This window comes from Eublepharis macularius, chromosome 5 (genome assembly GCF_028583425.1).
Source record: "Eublepharis macularius isolate TG4126 chromosome 5, MPM_Emac_v1.0, whole genome shotgun sequence".
Taxonomy (NCBI): Eukaryota; Metazoa; Chordata; class Lepidosauria; order Squamata; family Eublepharidae; genus Eublepharis; species Eublepharis macularius.
Window position 1 is genome coordinate 3,632,327 of NC_072794.1, and position 20,695 is coordinate 3,653,021.

Consider the following 20,695-nt stretch of genomic DNA (forward strand, 5'->3'; position numbering starts at 1 on the left):
CTGGCACAAGAGATGCAAATCGGGCTCTTCCTGGTTGGATTTTAAGCAGGTGTTAGAAAATTGCAGGAGCAAACTTGACTCGGGGGAGTTTTCAATTTACCTTTTCCAAGTTACCAAATGCCCATCGCCTCCTCCACTTGTGCAAAGCTTTTGCCAGCTATGCGGCAGGATTTGAATCCAGCGGCACCTTAGAGACCAACAAGATTTTCAGAGTGTAAACTATTGAGACCCAGAGCTCCCTTCTTTAGACATGAGTAGGAATGGAGATCCCTGAGCCCCTATATCCCAGCCAAAGGTGGGCGAGGTGCTATAAGGAAGGGCATCAGGATGCAAAGGTCCAGTGCAGCTTGATTAGAGCAGAAATTAGCATCCACAGTGAGATAAGAATCCTAAGTCTCTGTTCAGCCCGGGGGGGGGTAGCATTTTTCTGGATCTTACCTGGATCAAATGGATCTGCTGGATCAAATCAGTAGCCCAGCTAGCCTAGAATCCAGCCAACCAGTTGCCCTCTGATGTTGCCTCTTAGGGCTGGGATTCAAAGGCTTACTGCCTTGGTGTCTGACAAAGGGAATTTTCACCCTTGTAAGTTTATACCCTGAAAATCTTGTTGGTCTTTAAGGTATTAATGGACTTGAATCTTCCTGCCTCTGTAAGTTTTCTTTAATCAAAAAAGCCACCAAATGGTTGAAGGAAAAGGGGAATAAGCAAATCTACTTTTTAAAAGCAATGATACATCAACTTTAATAACAAATTGTAATATCAGAAAGTCAACAAAATATATAAACACGTTCTGTGTTAGAATAAAACCAAGAGCCAAACACAGTTTCAGAATTCATTCGTGGTTCATTATCTCTAAATAACAATGCAATATATTTCTGTGTTAAAGAATGTGCAAATTCACAAATATACAACAATGATCTTTACTATCAATAAATCCTTAAAGTGGTAACCACAAAATAAAGGCTGTTTTCACATGTCTTATCGGCCATACAAATTGCGCACAACTCCCAGATTGACAGCATCTTCCTGGAGCAAGTTTCCATCATGACAGAAAATCGCGCCAGGAAGACGCTGTCGTTCCGGGAGTTTTGCATGATTTTTCACGACTGGTAAAACGTGTGAAAACGGCCAAAGTGAAATTCCAAAACTTCTGTTTCAAAACTAAATATTCTAGCTGAGTTACTTACTCAGGTAACATAAAGGAATAAAAATATCTCTTGACAAACTGGTGACACTGTTTTGCTATCACTTAAAAAACAGAAGACCAACAGAACATCAAGGCCAAGGCATGCCCTAGTGCTGATTTCTGCCTCTGACATTCTGCCTTTGAGTGTGGAGGATCGGCTCTGATAGACTCGACCTCCATGAATCTGTCCAACTCCCTTTTAAAGCCCTCTATGCCCATGGCCATCACTACAGCCAATGGCAATAAGAACATGGCAGTAAGTTCCGCATGTTAATCACAAAGAAGTACTTCCTCTTCTCTGTCCTAAATTCATTGCCCATCAGTTTCATTGGGTACTTCCTATTTTGGAACGTGGAGAAGCAGCTGCCTCTATCCGCTTTCAATACTTGGTGCATTATTGAAAAACTTCTGTCCTTTCCCTTTTTAGTATTTTTTTTCCTAGACTGAAAAGACTTAATGCCTTTCCTCACAGGGGAGATGCTCCAACACCTTGATCAATTTGGTTGCCCTCTTCTGGAAAGCTCTGCAATGTTGTCTTTGAGATACATTTGCCAGATATACAATTCTCCCAATGAACCTCACCATAGATCTGCACCAGAGCATTACAGTATTGGCTGTTTTATTTTAAATTCCTTTCTTAATAATGCCCAACCTTTTTCAACCCTGCTGCACACTGGATTAACATTTCCATTGAACTATTCACTTACAATCTCAAAATCCCTAACCCTCGTGGGAGCCCGTTGCAGAAATTGTCCATGTTTCCTATCATGTAATCCATTTTGAATCCGTAAGGAGACCCATCCTCTTATTCTCGGACTGCTAAACTTACTCAGGAGGAACCTTGTCAAAAGCCTTTTGAAGTGCAGGTATGAGATGGCTACTGGATCTCCCTTATCTACATGCCTGATAACCTGCTCAAAAATCTCCGGAAGATTGATGAGGCAGGATTTCCCTTCATAAAAGCTGTGCTGAATTTTCCCTCAGCAGGCTTTGTTCCTCAATGTGCTTCATAATTTTCTCTTTTAATGACAGTTTTTATTAATTTATCTGGAACAGATGTTAGGCTAATTGTCCTGAAATTTCCTGGACACCTGGGTTCCTTTTTCAAAATTGGTGTAACATTGGCTCTTTTCCAGTTTTAGCAACAAGTTACTAATACTGGTTAGTAGTTCAACAAATTGCCATTTGCTTAAGAACCCTTAGGTTCTTAATAATGACCCTCTGAACCCAGAGATTTATTAGTTTTCAATTTGCCTATTAGTCTTGGAACTTCATCTTTATTTGACTTACAGCCAAGCCACAAGTGATGCCTGACACAGGTTGGACACTTGTCAGCTTCCCTCAAGTTTTGATGGGAAATGTAGGCATCCTGGTCTTGCAGCTGTAATGGAGAGCCAAGCTGTAAAACCAGGACGCCTACATTTCCCATCAAAACTTGAAGGAAGCTGACAAGTGTCCAACCTGTGTTAGGCATCACTTGTGGCTTGGCTCTTAATTTCTCAGACACCCTTCTCCAAAACTACGGCCTCAGCATGCCTACATGGCACACATTTTCTTCAGTTAAAACAGAGGTAAAAAATTAATTAATTTTCTTTGCCATCTCTCTGTCCTCCCAAAGTAATCCTTTAATCCCAGCAGCCAAACTACCTCCTTGGTTGATTTCATGCTCCTGAGATACTTAAAGAAATATTTCTCTTAAAAGTTTTTTTCCCCAATCTTCTCCTCAAATTCTTGTTTTTCTCAATTTAGTGTTAACTTACATTTGTTTTGTCAAAACCTGAGCTTTTTTTTGTTCATCTGATTTGGGCAGACTTTCCCACATTTAAAAGGAAACCCTTTTGCCTTTTATGGCTTCCAAGACACGGGTTCTTAACCACACAGGCATCTTTTTACACTTTTACTGTTGGTGGTGCCTTTTCTGACCTGAGGGATGCATCCTTTAGTGTGCTTTTAAATCACTTCCAAGCATCCTGTGGGGATCTGAGTCTCTCCCTTTCAGCTTCCTTCTGACTGATCCTGTTTTTTTTTTTATAACATCCCCTCTTTTGAAATCAGATGAAATTGTTTTGAACTTTGAAGGCAACTTTCCATTGACAGGAATGCTGAACTTAAGAGATACCACATATATTTTCTTTTTAAAGGAAAAAAATCAAATGGTAATACGATGCTTACATCCGGATAGAAGTGTGTTTCCTTCTTCACAAAAATGGACTAGACAAATGCATGAAGATATTCACCATGACGGTTAAAATGGAGCCTCCCTGTTCAGAGGCAGTCTACCAGTGCTTGCTAGCAGGCAAGAATAGGGTGATGCATTGCTTGTTGGCTTCATAAAACATCTGGTTGGCTTCTGTGGGAACCAGGATGCTGGTCGAGAGGGATTCTCCTTGGACTGATTCAGCAGGCCTCTTCCGAGGTTCTTGTGCCAGGTCCAAACCATGGCATTGATTTAACTTGTTTTATTTGTATAAGTCAAAACAAAGTTGTGTGTGATACTTTGGATCAGATCCATCCCATTTTTAAAACAAGCAGGAGCTTTATGTTACTTTAAACCTGAACATCTGTTGGTTTTGAAGGTGCCACAAGAATACTGTTTGTTTTTGTTGCAGTTAGTGAAGCTCAGGACCTTTAACAGTTCGACCCATTCCTTCTCTGCCCTGTCTAGCAGGATTGTAACCCCAGTACAAAGCGTCAGGCTAGTTTTTTGGTTTTTAATTTCAGATGCTGGCAGAGTAATGGGCTTATTTGTATTAAATCCATTGATGATCCTCCAGCCTCCCCTGGCTAAAGAAGACTTGAGGTTATTGGAAACCAATGGATTGCCCTCAGGAGTTTAATTGTTCCATGAAACCAGGGAGGTGAAACAATTAAATGCCGCTAAATGAGCTATTCAGTCTGCCCCCGCCCCTTTTCTGTGCTGAGTTTCCAATAGTCTTTCTTGGCCAACTTCATGGTGCTTCAAATCTGAGTTTAAAAAAAGAAGAAGAACCCCTAACATTGGTTTATGGAGGTGGCTTATGCTTTTTATCAAAGTCCCAGAAGACGGCTGCATTCAGTTTTGCTCAATGTTGGACTTTTGCTGATAGCAGAATTCTGACAAAACCTTAGTTTTGAGGCAACTGAGAAATAACAGATACGGGTTAAAATTTATCTCCGTGGTTATCCATATCTCGCTGTGTGTGTGTTTAAACAGTTCAGGTTTAGCAGATCTGTCTCAGAAATATTTCAAACTGGAATTAATGATAAAGCCCCTGTCTCTGTGTGCACGTTGATGGCCCTGTGTGAACAAGGGGGTCTGTACAAATCCCCCACCCCCTTTTCGTAAAAACATACGTGCAGCGGCACTTGGTCAGATGTGGGAGGGGGTCCTTCTAGTCCAATCTCTTGTTTCCCACAGTAGCCATGGACCGTCAGAAGCTTCCAGGAAGCCCACCAGCCAGGCGCGGAGGGTGTGTTTCACTTCAGCTTTTGAGAGTCTTTTTGTTTGGCCCATTTCTGCTGCTGCTGTTTCTGACTGGATTGTTTCTTTTATAGTATTACATACAACTAGGCTTGCCAGGTCTCCAGTTTTCGCCTGGACAGTCCAGTATTTTAGAGTATTGTCAGGGGGAGATGAAGTGAAAATACCAGACACCTGGCAACCCTGGCCCGGGGGGATGGGGGAAGAAACTGGCACAGGAAAGATGTGGGCCTAGCTGCCCTGGACTCTGCAGCAGAGGGGGCAGGCTCAACTTTCCCCACCACCTCACGAGCTGCCCCTTTCCTGCAGCTCCCCCATTTGTTGGCTGGTGCCTCCTCTGGTCTGTGACTGAAGGAGCAAACAAGGGAAGAGGGGTTGAAGGAGAGCTATCCTCTGCCATGGCGACGTGGATTATTTGTGGGCTTTTCAGGCAAGGGGCCATGTCAGAGCAGCCCCTTTGGCCTTGTCAGGGCTTGGCTCAGACAGCCTAGCCCCTTGCAGTACCGGGCAGGTAGGCATTTTCCGCCCAGGATTGCCAACTCCAGGTTAGGAAATCTCTGGCGATTTAGGGGTGGCGCCTGGGGAGAGACCTCCGTAGAGCCCAATGCCTTACAGTCCAGGCTGTGAAGCGGCCATTTCCTGTTCTCTGTTGTATGAAGATCAGGTGTATTTCTGGAAGATCTCCAGGCCACATCTGGAGTTTGGCAATCCTTTCCCACCAGTCAAGCTCAGACAAGCAGAGCACCAGCAGGACTGTATTTCTGCACAATGCAGGCAGGGAGGGCTGGGGTGGAGGCTAGCTCCTGGTATTGCTTCGAGAGTTGAAGCAAAATCTCATCTCATCCCCCTCCGGCTATCTCCTTTTAATCAACTTAGCTCTCACCGGAGATGAAGTTTCTTTTCACACAAAGGAAAATAGTAAGCTGTGTGTGTGTGTGTGTCTGTGGCGGGGGAGAGCTCTGTAAAGCAGACCCTTCCACTGGGGTGCCACCGCCATGCTGGAATCAGGGTCCCTAGCCCCTGCCCCCCATCTCCACTCACCTGCTGACGGGGGAAGGCACGTATGCAGAACTCTTGTGTGAGTCCCTGTCATGCCGAAAAATGACATCATTTTCCAGTGTGACAGGGAACCCCCCAAATTTAGTATTACATTTTAAAATTAAAACTAAAACTTTTCATTAAAACTTTGTAAAAACAATTTCAAATGATTTTTAATGAATCCTCACCCCCATCATGACCCATAGCTTCCCTGTCATGCCAGTAAAAGATGTCATTTTCTGGTGTGACGGGGAGTGTGCCCACATAAAGTGCATGCACCCCACTGTCTCCCCCTCCCCCCGCCTTTTGGCTCCAGGGGACCTGGCGACCCCAACGTCCCCTGATTCCATGAGAGGTTGGGAGAGCTTGAGCTGGGCTGTCCAGGCCTAACAGTTGAAACTAGGGTGACCTCTCTGGGCTAGGGGACCTTGCCACAGGGCAGGTGTGATTTCTTGTTGGGAAAGCAACACCACCACCCCTGCTGGACGTGCAGGCGGTCCCATGTTCTATCCCCGGCAGCATTGCCAGTGAAAAGGCCCAGGTCGTAGGTGACATGAAAGGTCTGGAGCTGAAAGGTGCTGCCCACCAGTAATTCAGGACCCTTTTCAGCTTGGATGCCGGGGGGGGGGGGCGTCTCTTGCAGCCAGCCCCGTTAACATCTCAGCTTTTGGCCCTGATTGCTTGGAAGCGTACCCAGGACGTCTCCAGGGCTAAATGGGCAGCTGGTAACAGGCTCCTTCATTAGGCCAGAATGGAGAGGCAAGTGGGTAACCCAATTAGGCCAAGCACCACCCGCTGATGTGATTTGCAAGGTGGCGAGAGGACAGAGTGGACGCTGCGTTGTCGGCCAGGCATTTTGAGATGACTATTAATAACAGGGCCCTTAACCTCCCTGCTGGCCACACTGTGAGCCCTGCCAACCAAACAAAGGAGTCTCATCTGTTGGAAAGAGCTTTGGGCCTGCCACCCAAGAGACATGGGTTCAACTCCTGACTTCTGGGCTGGCCAGTCACTGCATCCAATCTTAATGCCCTGGGATTTATTGATAAAGAAGAAGGCACGTGCAGAGGGTTTTTCTGTCTCCCCTGAATAACTGGAAACAACCTATCTTTGCCATCCCTTCTTATAATCTTTTGCAGCTGCCCAGAGAAGCCGAAATCACCAATCAATAGTGTTTCCTCCAGGTTTGGGGGGGGTGGCATTGGGGTTTGGGAACCATTCTCCCTTAAACTCTGTCATGCCCTACCTCTGAATTGGCAGATTTCATAAAAATACTCCATAGTCCTTTTCAATGCAGATATGTAAGGGATATAAGCAAGGAGCTTTGTCTAAGGAGGTAAGATCCTAGGGCTGGGGGTGGGGGGTAGGGAGCAGAAAAGTCAGCACCCAGTTTCACTCAGCCTGATTTTAGTCATTGACTGCAAAACCATCTTCTTGTAAGTTGCTCTTGTAAAGGAATGCACACCTCTGAGCACGTACAGAATGCTTTTTACTCACCAGTGAATAACCACAGTCAAGGTATCACCCCTCCTGCCAAGTTGAGGATAAGGGCTAGAGAGGCATAATGCTGAGGCAGGTGTAAACCCAAGAACTGTTCTCAGCACAGTCAAAATGCTTTACCACAGGAGGCAAAAGGGCTGAGCGGGCATAATATCCAGGCAGTTTTAAACCCTTTCACCTCTTGCAACAGAGAAATACAGTCTTTGGAAGGGTCTAAATAAATCTGTGCCAGGAAAAAGAAATTATCTTCATGCTGAGACTGCAAATACTTACCCCACATGTGTATGTAGCATGCATGTGCTCCCACCGCTGTCTTACGTGCCAAAAAATGTCATTTTCAGCAAAATGTGAAAGTGACAGGTCATGATGGGGGCTGATTCTCTAAAAGCTGGCCCAAAACTTTGTGCTTGGGGGTGATTTTTAGAGAATTGGCACCTGTTGCTTCCTCATTGTTCTGGAATGACATCATTTTCTGGCATGACAGGTGAGCACGTGTGCATTTCCTGCACATGCCTCAGTCCTGCTTCTGGTCTTTCCAGGTTTCTTCCCGCCTGCCAGCCAGGTGAGCAGCAGCCTGTGGCAGAGGTTGGAGGAAGCTGGGGGGATGATGATGATGATGACGACGACGATGATGATGATGATAACTGTACTTATATGCCACCCTTCTGGACAGATTCATGCCCACTCAGAGTGGTGAACAAGTTAGTGTTATTATACCTGCAATATAGCTGGGAGCTGGGGCTGAGAGGAGTGGCTTACTCAAGGGCACCTGCTGAGTTCATGGCAATAGTGGGAATTTAACCAGCAGAGTTCTGCTTCTCATCCCAACCACTTAACCACTATGCTACAGCAGCTCTTGAGAACCTGGCAAGCCTGCAAGTTGACGGCACCTTCCTCATTTCCTCTTTGCTTGCCCCCTTTTTTCAATCTGCTTTCAGTCAGGTTCTAACCAAGTGTGTTCCCAGGCTCCACGATGCCCGGCCTGTGTGTGATGTATTTTTAGCAAGAGCAAACAGGCTGTGCTGACGCCTCCAAAATGACCTGCTGCCATCTGGTGGGGCCCATTGGAATGACAATCCAGCAGCAAAACCAACAGGGGTGGAGAATAGATCATTTTTTCCCTCCTGACAGACATCCTGACAATGGAGGGCTGTTGTCCAGCAAGAGAGAGGAGGATGTTATTCTGATTGAACAAGAGGACCTGTGAGCTCTGAACTACCTCAAGTCTGGTTTTGTTTTCTTTTTCCAATTTAAATTTATAGGGAGTTTTTCCTGCCGGAGTCTGTGAAGGGCAGAAAAGCTAAACAAGCCAACTCCCTAAGGCAGCTGAACTAAGGACCCTCCTTTAAATATGTGTGTGTGTGTGTGGGGGGGGGGTTAATCCATATCTAGTCGTTCATCATCGGTCTTCCTGTGCAGGCCCACATGGGACTGCGCACGTGCAGGCCTGCCAATTCGGAGGTTTTTCTAGCTGAAAGCCACCAGGGGGCAGTCCCACTTCTATCTGTGCATGCATGGCTATTTTCCTGCCAAAATGGCCCCTATAGAGGCGGGGTGGCCCCAGATACCCCCAGTTCCTCTCTTGCCACTGTCGCAGGAGGTTCTAGCTCTTCTCTTCTACGGATAAGTAGCTCTTTTTTTCTCCTTTGTGATTGATCATATAAGCCACTATAATGTCAGAAAAGGCCCTGTTTAAACACTGGTCTGCATGTAATGACCCAGACTGATGGGCATTCACATTGTTTGTTGTGCTTGGGTGAGACTCACAAAACTCCGTCTTGCAAGCATTGCCGAAGTTTCACTCTGAAGGCCAGGGCTGAGAGATCAGGCCACTTAAAGGCGTCACTTTGGCAAAGGGCCATGGAAGCAGCTGAGACTCCGGCAAAGGTACAAACACCTACCTCGTCCGGTACTCCAGGAGCATCGGATCCGAAGCCTGTGCCGACTTCGAGACTGCTGTCAATCCCGCACTCAACTACAGGCTCCAAGACTTCTTGGAGCCAATCGTCACCAGCTCCTTGAGTTTTGGATCCAGTGACTGAAGACCCAAGCACCTCTCGGATCCAAACACCCATACCCAAGAGGTCTACTCCTGATTCAAATTGATCTGGCTCGAAAACTCCTCGGAGCTGAATGCGTTCTGTTGCACCTGGTCAAACCCCTCTGCTTCCTGATCTACCAAGCTCGAAGATTCCTCGGAGTTGGATGGCCTCGACGTTTGAGCCACCAATGCCTCAGCAATCCATGTCTAATCCGAGATCGCCTCCTAGATCTGATCCAACTACTAAAAAGCACCATCCTTCTAAAAAATCTAAGCCTGTGACCTTGACAGGTCCTCTGTTGGACCCTTCATCTATACCTACGACTTCCGCTTCCGAGGGTGAGCCATCTAGGAAAAAGCAGAGGAAATCTAAACATCTCTTGTTGGATCAATGTGCATCACCATCCTCCAAAGAAGGGTGGCTTGAGGAAGAAGTCATTATACTGGACCTGCCTCCTACACCCACTGGGCATCCTAGGTCCCCATCAGCGAGACAATTCCATCACCATGTTTTATACCAACAAGCAAGAGGGCACCATGTCCAAGGTCCTTTGCAGAGAAGCCATAAAAATTTGGAATTGGGCAATAGACCATGCAGCTTGGCTTCAGGCCGTGCATATCCCTGCGGAAGACTGTGTTAGCAGATCACCTCAGCATGTTGGGAGGAGACTCCCGTGAATTGGTCCCTAAAAGACTTTTACTTAGATCTCATCCTCACAAAGTGGGGTCTCCCAAAGATAGACATATTTGCCTCAGAAGAGAATTGAAAAAACGATCTTTATTGTTCAAGAGGTGGTATAGTCCCATGGGTCTTTAGGAGATGCATTCCAGCTCCACTGGTCGGGGCATCTTTACTACCTGCTCCCACCTATCCTGTTGTTGACTAGGGTCGTGAGCAAGCTTCAGTCAGACAAGACAACAGCAATCGTGATAGCTCCCTTCTGGCCCAGGCAACTCTGGTTTCATGGGCTAATGAGGTTACAGACCTAGATCCATCACTTACCAAAGGAACCAGATCTCCTCTTGTGGAGAGGGGTTCTCTATCACGACATTCAGAGACTCAACCTGACGGCTTGGTTGGTGGTTCAGGAGACAGTTTCTCTAAGGAGATAGCGGATGTCCTGCTAAATAACTAGACGTTTGCCAACACGACAATCCTATGCCCTAAAATGGGAAAAATTCAGTGCTTGGGCACAGGATAAAGGTTTAAACCCTGTTAACTGTTCTCTGCCTATGATATTAAAGTTTTTGTTAGGCCTCAAACAAAGAGGGTTGTCTAATTCCTCAGGTAAGGTTTATTTGGCAGCCATTTCAGCCTTTCTTCCCCCCATTGATAAGAAAATGGTCTTTTCTCATTATACTTCTACGTTGTTTTTGAAGGGTTTGAATAACTTATTTCCACCGATTACTACAGTGGTTCCACAATGGTTCTTACCCTTGGTTCTGACGAAACTAATGGCAAAGCCGTTTGAACCGTTGGCTACCTGCCATTTAAGACTGCTTTCAATGACAGTTGCTCAGCTAGTGGCTGTTACTTCAGCTAGACGTGTAAGCGAGCTAGCCACCTTAAGTGTTGATCTTCCCTTTTTAAAAATCCACCCGGAAAAGGTGGTACTTCGTAGGAAGGTTGAGTTCCTGCCCAAGGTCATGTCCAAGTTTCATATATCCCAAGAAATTGTATTACCAGTGTTTTTTTGTAATTAAACACCGAGGCAGAGAGGCCCTTGCAGACTTTGGAAGTCCACGCTCATTCCACTAGATTGCAGACTTCTTCCACAGCATTGATGAAAGATGTCCCACTTCATGATCAGGGCCGGCGCATCAATGGAGGCAGGTCCGGCAATCGCCTCCAGTGCAGAGACGCCAGAGGGGGTGCGGCGGCATGCACCATGGAGCAACTGAGCGGGAGGGCTGGGAGGACGCACGCATGCCAAGCATTCCCCCCCATCTCCTGCCTGTTGCCTCACAAACTGGAAAGGAGCGGAGGAAAAGTGATAAGTTTGTTTTGGGGGACTGGGGGTGGGGGTGGGGATGGGACGGAATAATGACAGAAGAAAGCAAAGGGGAAGGGAAAGAAGAAAGCGGGAAGGACCTAGAGAAACAGCTGCGCCTCAGGGTGTGCTTTGAATTAGCTGCTGAAGACTCAAATCCTTCTTCCAGGCACAATCCTGCTGGACACGAGGGCACCCAAAGACCATTCTGGGGTGGGCTGCTGCTGCTCTCTTCCAGGATGCTCTCGCGTCAGGGGTGGGGAGGGGGGGATTGTTCCTGGAAGAAGGATTTGCGGCTTCAGCAGCTCATTCAAAGCGTACACCCTGAGATGCAGCTGTTTCTCTAGGACCTTCCCGCTTTCTCCTTTTCCTTCCCCTTTGCTTTCTTCTGTCATTATTCAGTCCTATCCCTCCAAGAAAACTTGCACGACCCACGTCTCGTTTGGTCCGGCTCTAAGTTGCCCCGTGCCGCTGCCACTGCTGCTGCCACACAGATGCAAGCCAGGCGCAGCAGGCGGCCAGGGCGGTGCGGGGCAACTAAGCAGTCTGGGTGTTCGTATGTACGCAGCACAGGGGCGGCAACAGCCCTGAAGCTGCCCTCGGCCTCAGGCACCAGAAACTCTGGCTCCGTCTCTGTTCGTGATATTTGTGAAGCTGCTACATGGACTTCGCCCAACACGTTCATTAAAACACTATGCATTGGACGTCCTTGACAGGAAAGAAACAACAGTGGGCACAACAGTCTTGCAGTCGATCTTCCTGTGAAAGAGAATGGACTCCGCCACCCAGGTAAATAGCTTGTTAATCTCCCATGTGGGACTACACAGGAAGACCAACAATGAAAAACAGTGTTTCACTTACCTGTAACTGTTGTTCATCGAGGTCTTCCGTGCAGGCACACGTACCCTCCCTCCTTCTCTGCCTGGACTTCTTTACTTACCTGAGAGTATGGTGGCGAAAGAGGACTGAAGGTGTCCGAGGGTGTCCCGCCTCTGTTGGGGCTGTTTCAGCAGGAAAATGGCCGTGCATGTGCAGATAGAGGAGAAAGCGCCCCCTGGTGGCTTTCAGCTAGAGAAACCTCCAAATTGGAAGGCCTGCATGTGCACAGTCCTGTGTGTGCCTGCACAGAAGACCTCGATGAACAACAGTTACAGTTAAGTGCAACACTGTTTTTCTAGACCTTTCTAGGAGGTTCTAGGGCTGAGAAACAAATTAAAACTAATAAATCTCTGAGCCTGGATGGCATTCACCCAAGAGTGCTCATATGTGAAAATTGTTGACCTGCTAACCAGTATATGTAACTGGCTGTTAAAATCAGCCTCCGTATCAGAGGGCTGGAAAATAGCAATGGGTTTGAAAAAGGTGTCCAGGGGGAATCTTGAAAGTTATGAGCCAGTTAGCCGATCAACTATTCTGGGTAAATTTCTTTTAAGGAAGGGCTAAAAAGTTGGGGGCATTGGGACATAATAGACCACTGGCATCCACACAGCCCACTGGCCAAATGTGGACTGCCCGCTCCAGGGTGTAGCCCACCTGTGGGTCTAACTAGACATGATGATGTTCGCATGGCTGCCACAAGGACCACAATGCCATCTAACCATGCTGCAAGGGCAGCATGGTGCTCTTGTTTGCCACCCCAGAGCAGCTGGAGGAGGGGTGCAACTGTTTTGGCACTTTATAATGGGGTGTGTGTGTGCAAGAGCACCTCAATCCTCTGAGCTGTGGGCACGATCAGAATTGGACCCTCACAGAATTTTAAAATGACTTTAAAATAGTGGTTGTGTCTTCGTGGCAGCCACGTGGATGCCGTCACATCTGATTTAGCCCTGAGATTTTTAGGGAATTCTACTACACTTACATCATGAACTTGGGCATTATGAAGAATTACCAGCAAAGGGAAAACAGGTGTGAATAAAGCCTCCAATGCACTTAATTTACATTTGAATCATGTCTCGTGTTTGTATGAAAAATGTGTATCCTCTCACTTCTGGTGTTCAGTGTTGGTGTTCCATATTGGAGTTATTGGGGTGGACTCATAGAGCATGCAGCCCGCTGTTGAAAAACTCGGGTGTCGCTGTAATAGAGGTTTCTAAAATGACAAACAGGATGGAGAAAATACCCAGTTTATCCACTAGAGAAAACTTCCTCTCCCTCCCCCATAATATTAGCACTCAGGGCCCCTAATGAAGTTGATGCGCAATAGATCCAGGATGGACAAAAGGGAACATTTCCTTATTTAACAAGTAATTGAATTGTGGAGGTCACTGACTGGGCAGGAGCAGGAGCAGGGATGGCTTTAAATGGCAGATTCATGGGGGAGAGGTCCATCAATGGCTGTTGCTAGTCATGGTGACTAAACCTCCATCTTCAGAGGCAGTAAACTTCTGAATAACTCTGCTGCAAGGCATCATCAAAGAAAGGCCTCCCATTTCTACACCCTGGTTGTTGGCCTTCTCTCCACCATGCTGGACTAGCTGGACCCTCATTGGTCTGATCCAGAAGAGTTGCGCTTATTTTGAGTGGCACTTCTAGCCCCAGGGCTGTCTCTCTGACTGGTTCTCCAGGGAACAGGCAAAGAACCTTTCTCTGGCCTGCTATTTGTATTCCTCTTAGCTGGGGACTAAATCCGCGGACTTCTTCATGCAAAACGGGTGCTTCAGCACTGGACTCTTTTTAGTGCCAGTGATTTAAGTTTCCAACTTCAGTCTGTTTACATCTTGTGTTCTCTTCTTTAACCCCACACTTCTAAAATCAGTGTGGATACTAACTGAAAACAGAAGTCTCTCTCCATCCTTCTCTGGTGACTTCTTGTGCTGTCCCTGCCAGACTCTCTAGTTCTACCTGATTTGTAGGCACTTTTCAGCAGGTGACTCCCTTCCATCTATTCAGGGTTTCTGGGATGGGGCGTTGGCCACTGTTCCAAGCAACGCGGAGGCCAATCTAAGCTCCCCCCTTGTCTGGAGAGCAGGGGGCGGGGCCACCAGCCATGTGACCATTTTCAAGAGGTTCCGGAACTCCGTTCCACCGTGTTCCAGCTGAAAAAAAGCCCTGGTTCTCTCCCACGTCTCTGTGCTTGTGTCTGCATATTAATTCCAAAAGGGCCCAGCACGGGACAGATTGCTTACAGGAGTTGGATTTCAGGCACATGTCCCGCTGCTTTGCCTCTGCAACCCCTGGCAATGGACAATGTGACCGGTGGTTAAGGGGAGTCGGGTTGAGACACCCTCAGACCTGCGTTTGAATCCCTCGATTGTTTCTCATCCTGGAAAAGCCTTTTTCCTGCTTCAGTCTATTAGACTCCGGCCAAAGGACTGCTAGATTCACATTGAATTATTTTGATGGCCACTGATGTTGTTGAGGAGAACAGCAAGCGTGTTTTAGTATGCTTGAGACCATGTTTCCCTATTTGTAACAGTGCGGCATCCCTAGCCTTGAGTAAATAAAAGAACCCCACCAGCACCACCCCAGATACTGTCCCGTTCATTCTCCAGAGGTGAAGTGCAGAGTGAGTGCCCCCCGAAGCCTCCCTCCCAGACCCCAGGTGGGCTTTTGGGCATTCTGCACTTGTTCAGAGATCCTCCGTTTGCCATTGGTTTTTCAAGCCTTGTGGGGAGCATCACAGCCCCTGTTGTGGGGCTTTGTGTGCTGAAATGCCCCCATTGCATCTTCATCCAGGTGGGCGGGGAAAGGAGCTTGGGGAGGTGTTGCCCCCTGTGGGGGCAGACAGGCCACGTCCAAGGCCAGTGGGCCTTGGGCAAATGAGGTCTCCTCCTCTGGCAAGCAGCTGCTGAAGCTCACAGGTTAGGAGTTGGTCTGCCCCAGCTCTGCCACTAGGAAGCATTTTTTGCCTGCTTGCTGTCCCCTTGGCCTGTGACAGATATTTGCCAGCGGCCCAGAGCAATGAAAGGTCAGAGCAAATGTTCACATTTACCGAGGAAGGCTTGCAGCATAGATATTGCTGGTCTAATCTGGCTGTCGGTGGAACTGGACCTGCTGCCTCGCCATGCCGTAGGTGCAGTCTTTGCCAAATGAGACCAGCCCCACCCTGGGGGGCCTCTGGCCTTTGTGTTGACTGAGGTGAAGCCTGGCCCTTTAAATTCCCTTGTCAGGTTGGGGTGCATTGTGTGCTGGAACATAACAAATGTGAGTGGACTTGGGTGCAGGGGGGCGGTGGGGGGGGACTGATCGGCACAAGGCCAGTTGCTCTGTTGTTCCCCCAGCTCACCTCTAACAGACACGGTGAAGAGACAGGAACTTGGCCCGGGAGTCAGTTGACAGTTGGGTCTGAGCCAAGCTGTTTGTTTGGCTTCCCAGTGAGGGGTGGGCTGTGCAGCAGAAAGTTTCCTGGGAGCAGCTGGGCTGGGCGGGCCAGTGACATGTGCTTCTCACAAGAGCCGCAGCTCAGCCTCTGGAAAGGGCCGCGATCCGGCTGGTGTCCTAAGGTATCCTTGCGGTAAGCGCCTTTGGACCCGAAGAGCTGCCCTCAAGAAGCAGCTGAGAATCAGAGGTAGGCAAGCGAGAGCAGGAGTGGACCAAGAGCTGATGCAAGGCTAATGGTGATTACCGGCGGGCAACGGTGCTGGGCCAGGCCATGTCCTCCAGTGGGGCAGTGACTGTGGCTGCCAGGCTCCAAGGGGCTGCAAGAAGCAACATCTGCGTTGTGACATTCGTGCTGCGAGAGCTTTTATCCCTGCTGCCACACCTGGGCTTCTGCCCAGGGGGAGGTGGCCAGGGCCTTGGGATGCTGCCCTCTAAGCAGTGCAGCTCCCCAGCAGTCTCACCCAGCGCCTCGCCTCGCAACTCTCCCGTCCTCTTCAGGAAGCTGATGATGAACCAAAGAATCCGGCTCCAGCGGCGCTTCACCGTGGCCCACCCTCTTTGGTAAGCACTTGCAAGGGAGGGGATCAGGGGCTTCTGCAGAGATATGGAAGGCCCCTTTTTTCTGCCAGTCCCACCAAAGCTGGCTGGTTCATAAAAATGGTCTGTCTAGATCAAACACACTCTTGGGGTCTTGAGCGTTCTAGCCTGTTCTCCACCTGAGAACAGGGGGCCGCGGGCAATCTTGCACCCCACTAGCCTCACAAACAGCAGCTCGGACAGCCGAGCTCCCTGAGCTGCGTCAGACCACCATGATCCCAAACCAGAAGTAAGATCTTGGGGTGGGGGAGGGTTCTCCCCACCACTGCACTTTGTTAATTTGTTTTATTATTTGTATATTGATTTTAGTTCTTGTTTTTATCGATTTTAACTGTTCACCGCCCAGAGCCCCTGGGGATGGGCGGTATATAAATTGAAAAAATAAATAAATAAATAAAGATGCCTTCGGGTAGCATGTAAGTGATGCTTGGAGCTGGAAGCTCTTATGTTTTGCCTACAGCATTGGGTAGACTGCTTTTGAACATGGAGTTTCCATCTTGTGGCAGTCTAGCATCTGTTCTGTGAATTGATTGCCGATCAGTTTAATTGGCTTCTATGGTTATGAGAGAGGGAGAAAAAATGTCCGTCCTGTGTTTTTATAATTTTATAAACTGCTTGTACGAAAGGTCTGATGGAGCGTGTTTGGTGGCCATTGGTCTCCTGCCTCTGCTCAGAGGCTTCTTTGAGGCATCCGGTTGGTTGCTGTGGGACAGCCTTTGGGGTGATCCTGTGTAGGGACTTTTACATCTCTGCTGATGCCTCCAATGTCAAGAGATTAATTTCATGCATGGATTATGTTGGCTGTTAGCCAAAAGGGAAACCTCCATGTTCAAAGCAAGTCTACCTCTGGCTACCAGATGCTGAGGACAAGCAACAGGGAACAGTTGCTGCTCACTTTTGGAAACAGGGTTCTGGGCTACATGGCCCTATTTTAGTCTGATCCAGCAGGCCGCTTCACACCTGAAACTGGAGAAGCGGTTTAGGGGCTTAGGAATGGCAAGAGAATTGCATCCACTGAAGTTCTGGATGTCAGTCTTTTTCCTCTTCCTCCTTCCAGCCGTGTCTGAAGTGACAAATTACACTTGAATGGCAAGTGAACAGACTCACATGTATTGCTCCCTGTTCTGGTGATGCTTCTTTGTGATCGAGTGGAGTGCAAGTGGAGTGCAAGCGAACAGGGAGGAATACATGTGAGTCTGTTCATTTGCCATTCAAGTATAATTCGTCACTTCTAGCTTGGCCCTCATTTGAGGTGTGTGTTTTGGGGGGCATGTCTCAGTCACCTTCCACAAACATACAGCCCCCCCACCCCCCATTACTGCTTCTCTGTCTCAGCCTCTTCCAGCAGCAGCTGCTGCTATTTATAGGCAAGCGTCAGATTCCCAGCTCAGTCCCCCTGACAGGGTCAGGAACTTTTAGAGCAAACAAGAAATGGAATGAGATTTTTTTAAAAAAAAAATCTGCAGGGGATCTCTTGCCAAGGGCTGCTTGCTCTCCCCCTTTCCTTGGGGAATGCTTCTTAAACCCAAATGTGTTTTGGATACCCCCTCGACACCCTAAATTTGCTGCAGCCATCTTGGGAGCTTCTCTTTTCCAGCATGGCCAGGCATGCCAGTGAGACCCACAGACGACAGTGTTTGTGCAGCCCAGGCAAAGATGACACTGCCAGATTAGCAGCAGCCCCCACCCTCTAGGGCAACAGAGGGGGCTTCCCATGCAGCTTCCCGTGGGACCCCCAACCACCCCCTTCGTCTCTGTCCTCAGCAGCTTGAGAGGGGCCCTCTGCTCTTGGGGTTGTGGAGCACTGTGTGCCTGTCCTTTGTACAAGGGGCTGGATAATGGAGGCAGCCCCATCTTGCCCGCTGACTTATGGAAGCAGCCCTGCTGGAGGGTGCCCCAGCCAGAAACATGCCAGGGTTTGGGAGGGACCACGTTTTTGAAAGCCAAGAGTATTATCATTTCTGGAATTAATTTTTTTCCCGTCTGTCCTTCATGGCATGCTTCACCCCCATTTTATCCTCACAATAACCCTGTGTGGTAGTTTAGGCTTAAAGAAAGAGCAAGTACCTGGTCTGAAGCCCCCTGGTGAGCTTTCTGGACATGTGGATTTTAACCGCAATTCGAACAGGGCAAACCTGGTTGATGCCTAAGGGGTCTCCTGCGCTACAAACAGCAGTGGGTCCACAAAGAGGCCCCACTAGGAAGGTTTCTTGCGGGCCAGTTTCATAACATCATCTTCAGTGTCTGGTTGAACCTTTCCATGAGGCTTTCAGTCTGGGTGTGCTAAATAGTGGTAAAGATCTGGTGGATGCCCAGAGTTTGGCACAACTGTCTTGTGATGGAGGCTGTGAACGGGGCCTCACAGTCTTTTAGTAGCTCTTGTGGGAGACCAACTTGGGCGAAAAAGGAGAGCAGAACCCAGGCCACTCCTGTGGCCTATATCTTGTGGAAGGGAACAGCTTCAGGGTACCAGGTGGCATAATCCACTAGGACGAGCAAGTACCAAAACCTCCTGAGGGTCCACAGAAGAGGTCCTACGAAGTCCATGGCCACCCTCTCAAAAGGTGTCTGGATCATCTCCTTTTTTAAAGGGGAGGATGCGGCGATTCAGATGGTAGGTCTCAGGCGTTACCTTAGATCTGTCCAGAATTGTGGCCTTTAGCTTCTCATAGTCCAGCCCCTCCTCCTTGGGCAGGGCCTTAAGAACTGCTTGGGCTTCCCCAGTGAAAAAAAGATCCTACGATGAACACCCACTGGTCCTGAGGCCAGACGGCTGCTTTGGCGGTGCGCTCAAAGGCCTCCAGGATGGGGCCCACATCATCCACCACCTTGAACTTCGTGAGGTGCAACATGGGGGCACCTACCATCTTTGCAGGTCCAGTGCTGGTGGCTGCCTCTTTGGCCGTCTGGCTCTCTCCCAAGATGCGGCAGACATCCCGCACAAGTAACACCTGGGATTTCTGATGCCTCTAAGTGACGTCCCGCACTATGCGTACTTGAGCTTCCAGTTGGCCCTGTGTCACTTCTTGCAGCAGACGGTCTTGGTGTTCCGCCAGCCATTGCCCAAACTGGGTGAAATGCACGGTCATCTCAAGCGCCCCACCAGTGGTATCATCAGCAAGCACTGATGTAGCACTGTGATGGACCCTTCCATCACAGTCAGGGGATCGCAGTGGGAAGGAGGAGAAAACCTGAGGGGCTGATGTACAGGCTGACGGCTACTCCATCCTGTGCAGGCGGAAACACGCAGCAAGGGCTGTGTTACTGTGGGTCGAGTCCCTGCATTCTCCACCATGTCTAAGCACTCTGGATGGGCACGGGCCGGCTTCCGGCTGTCTGCTGTCCTGCTTCCTGGGTCCCCAAGGGCTCCTCACAGGCCTCAGATGTGGGAGAGTGGGGGTCCCTTGGCCCTACTGACTCTCTGGGAGATTCGCCTCAGGTGCTCGCTTGTCTGCTTGCTCGCTCTCTCACTGGCTGGCTGGCTCCCCTCTTCTCCTCCCCGGCCTGCTTTCAGAGCCCTCCTTTTATCCCCGTCCATCATCCCCAGCCTCAAACCCCCCCCCCAATTCTCATCTCCAGGACCTGAGCCAGTCCCATGCCAAGATGCTGGGCAGCCAGTCGGTAGCTGGGCTTCAGTGGTGGCCTGCCCCCCACCCTCGACGTGGGAGCCAGGCCACGGGAAGAGGCGGAGGCTGTGCCCCTCTCGTCGTCCAGCCGAGGCCTCCTGGGGCTGTTGCCCTTGTTCCCCCATTGTTGGGACTGGCCACAGTGCAGCTGTGAGGGGGCGGGGGGGAGCGAGGAGACTGCCCAGCTGGGCAGAGGCGCAGTGCCAGGCTGTGCTGGGGCAGAATGCCTGAACCATGCTGGAGCCACCTGCCTGTGTTGAGGAGAGGCTGCATGTCCCGGCAGCAGGCATGCTGGGTGTCTGGGTGGTGTGGGGGCCTTTTGCCTGGGTGTGGGGGATGCTGCATCCCCCAGCGGTGAGAGGGCGACTCGGCCTGGCTGGGCATAGTCGGCCTACCTCTGCCATGGGGGAGTTGTCTGACCAGCCCCTAACCTGGAGCCGCTGAGGCAAGGGCCAGCTTTGCATGGCTGGTGAGGGCAGCCGCACTCCGCGGGTTCCAAAGCTGTTGGTGAATGTTGCCCCTCCTGGGGCTGTGAGAGGGCAGCAACATCTACCCTGGAGGGACCGATGCCAAGTTTGGGGCGCCAGTGCCTGGCATTCCTGGACAACGGCATAATTAACCTAGGATTGAGTTTGTTTATTTCTTTGTTTATACCCTGCCTTTCTCCCCATCGAGGACCCAAACTGCTCACATTCGTCTCCTCTCCTCACAATACCCCTGTGAGGTTGGTCCGGCTGAGAGTGGGTGCCTGGCAAGGCCCAAGGTCACGTGGCGTGCTTGCAGGCCAGAGTAGGGGTCTGAGCTGAGACCGCACAGGTCCTAGCCCCCACACTCAGCCACCATGTCATGCTGGCTGTCAGCTGGGGACTTTTCAGTTTAGAAAAAAAATCGCTGTGGGGAATGAGATGAAGCTTATAAAATTGTGTCTGGGGTGGT

General features: G+C 49.3%; 1 protein-coding gene across 3 annotated transcripts in view; it reads left to right on the forward strand.

Annotated features, from left to right (window-relative positions):
- PDE4C (phosphodiesterase 4C) overlaps positions 1-20,695 on the forward strand; it is an 85,746-nt gene that overhangs the window by 13,815 nt on the left and 51,236 nt on the right. For 2 of the 3 annotated variants that reach the window (XM_054979649.1, XM_054979650.1), the window contains exon 1: positions 15,629-16,097. The exons of the other annotated variant lie outside the window; for it this stretch is intronic. In XM_054979649.1, coding sequence (XP_054835624.1) covers positions 15,808-16,097 — 290 coding nt within the window. In that variant the 5' untranslated portion in view covers positions 15,629-15,807. Of the gene's footprint in view, positions 1-15,628; positions 16,098-20,695 lie in introns of those variants that run through there. 3 annotated transcript variants of the gene reach the window in all.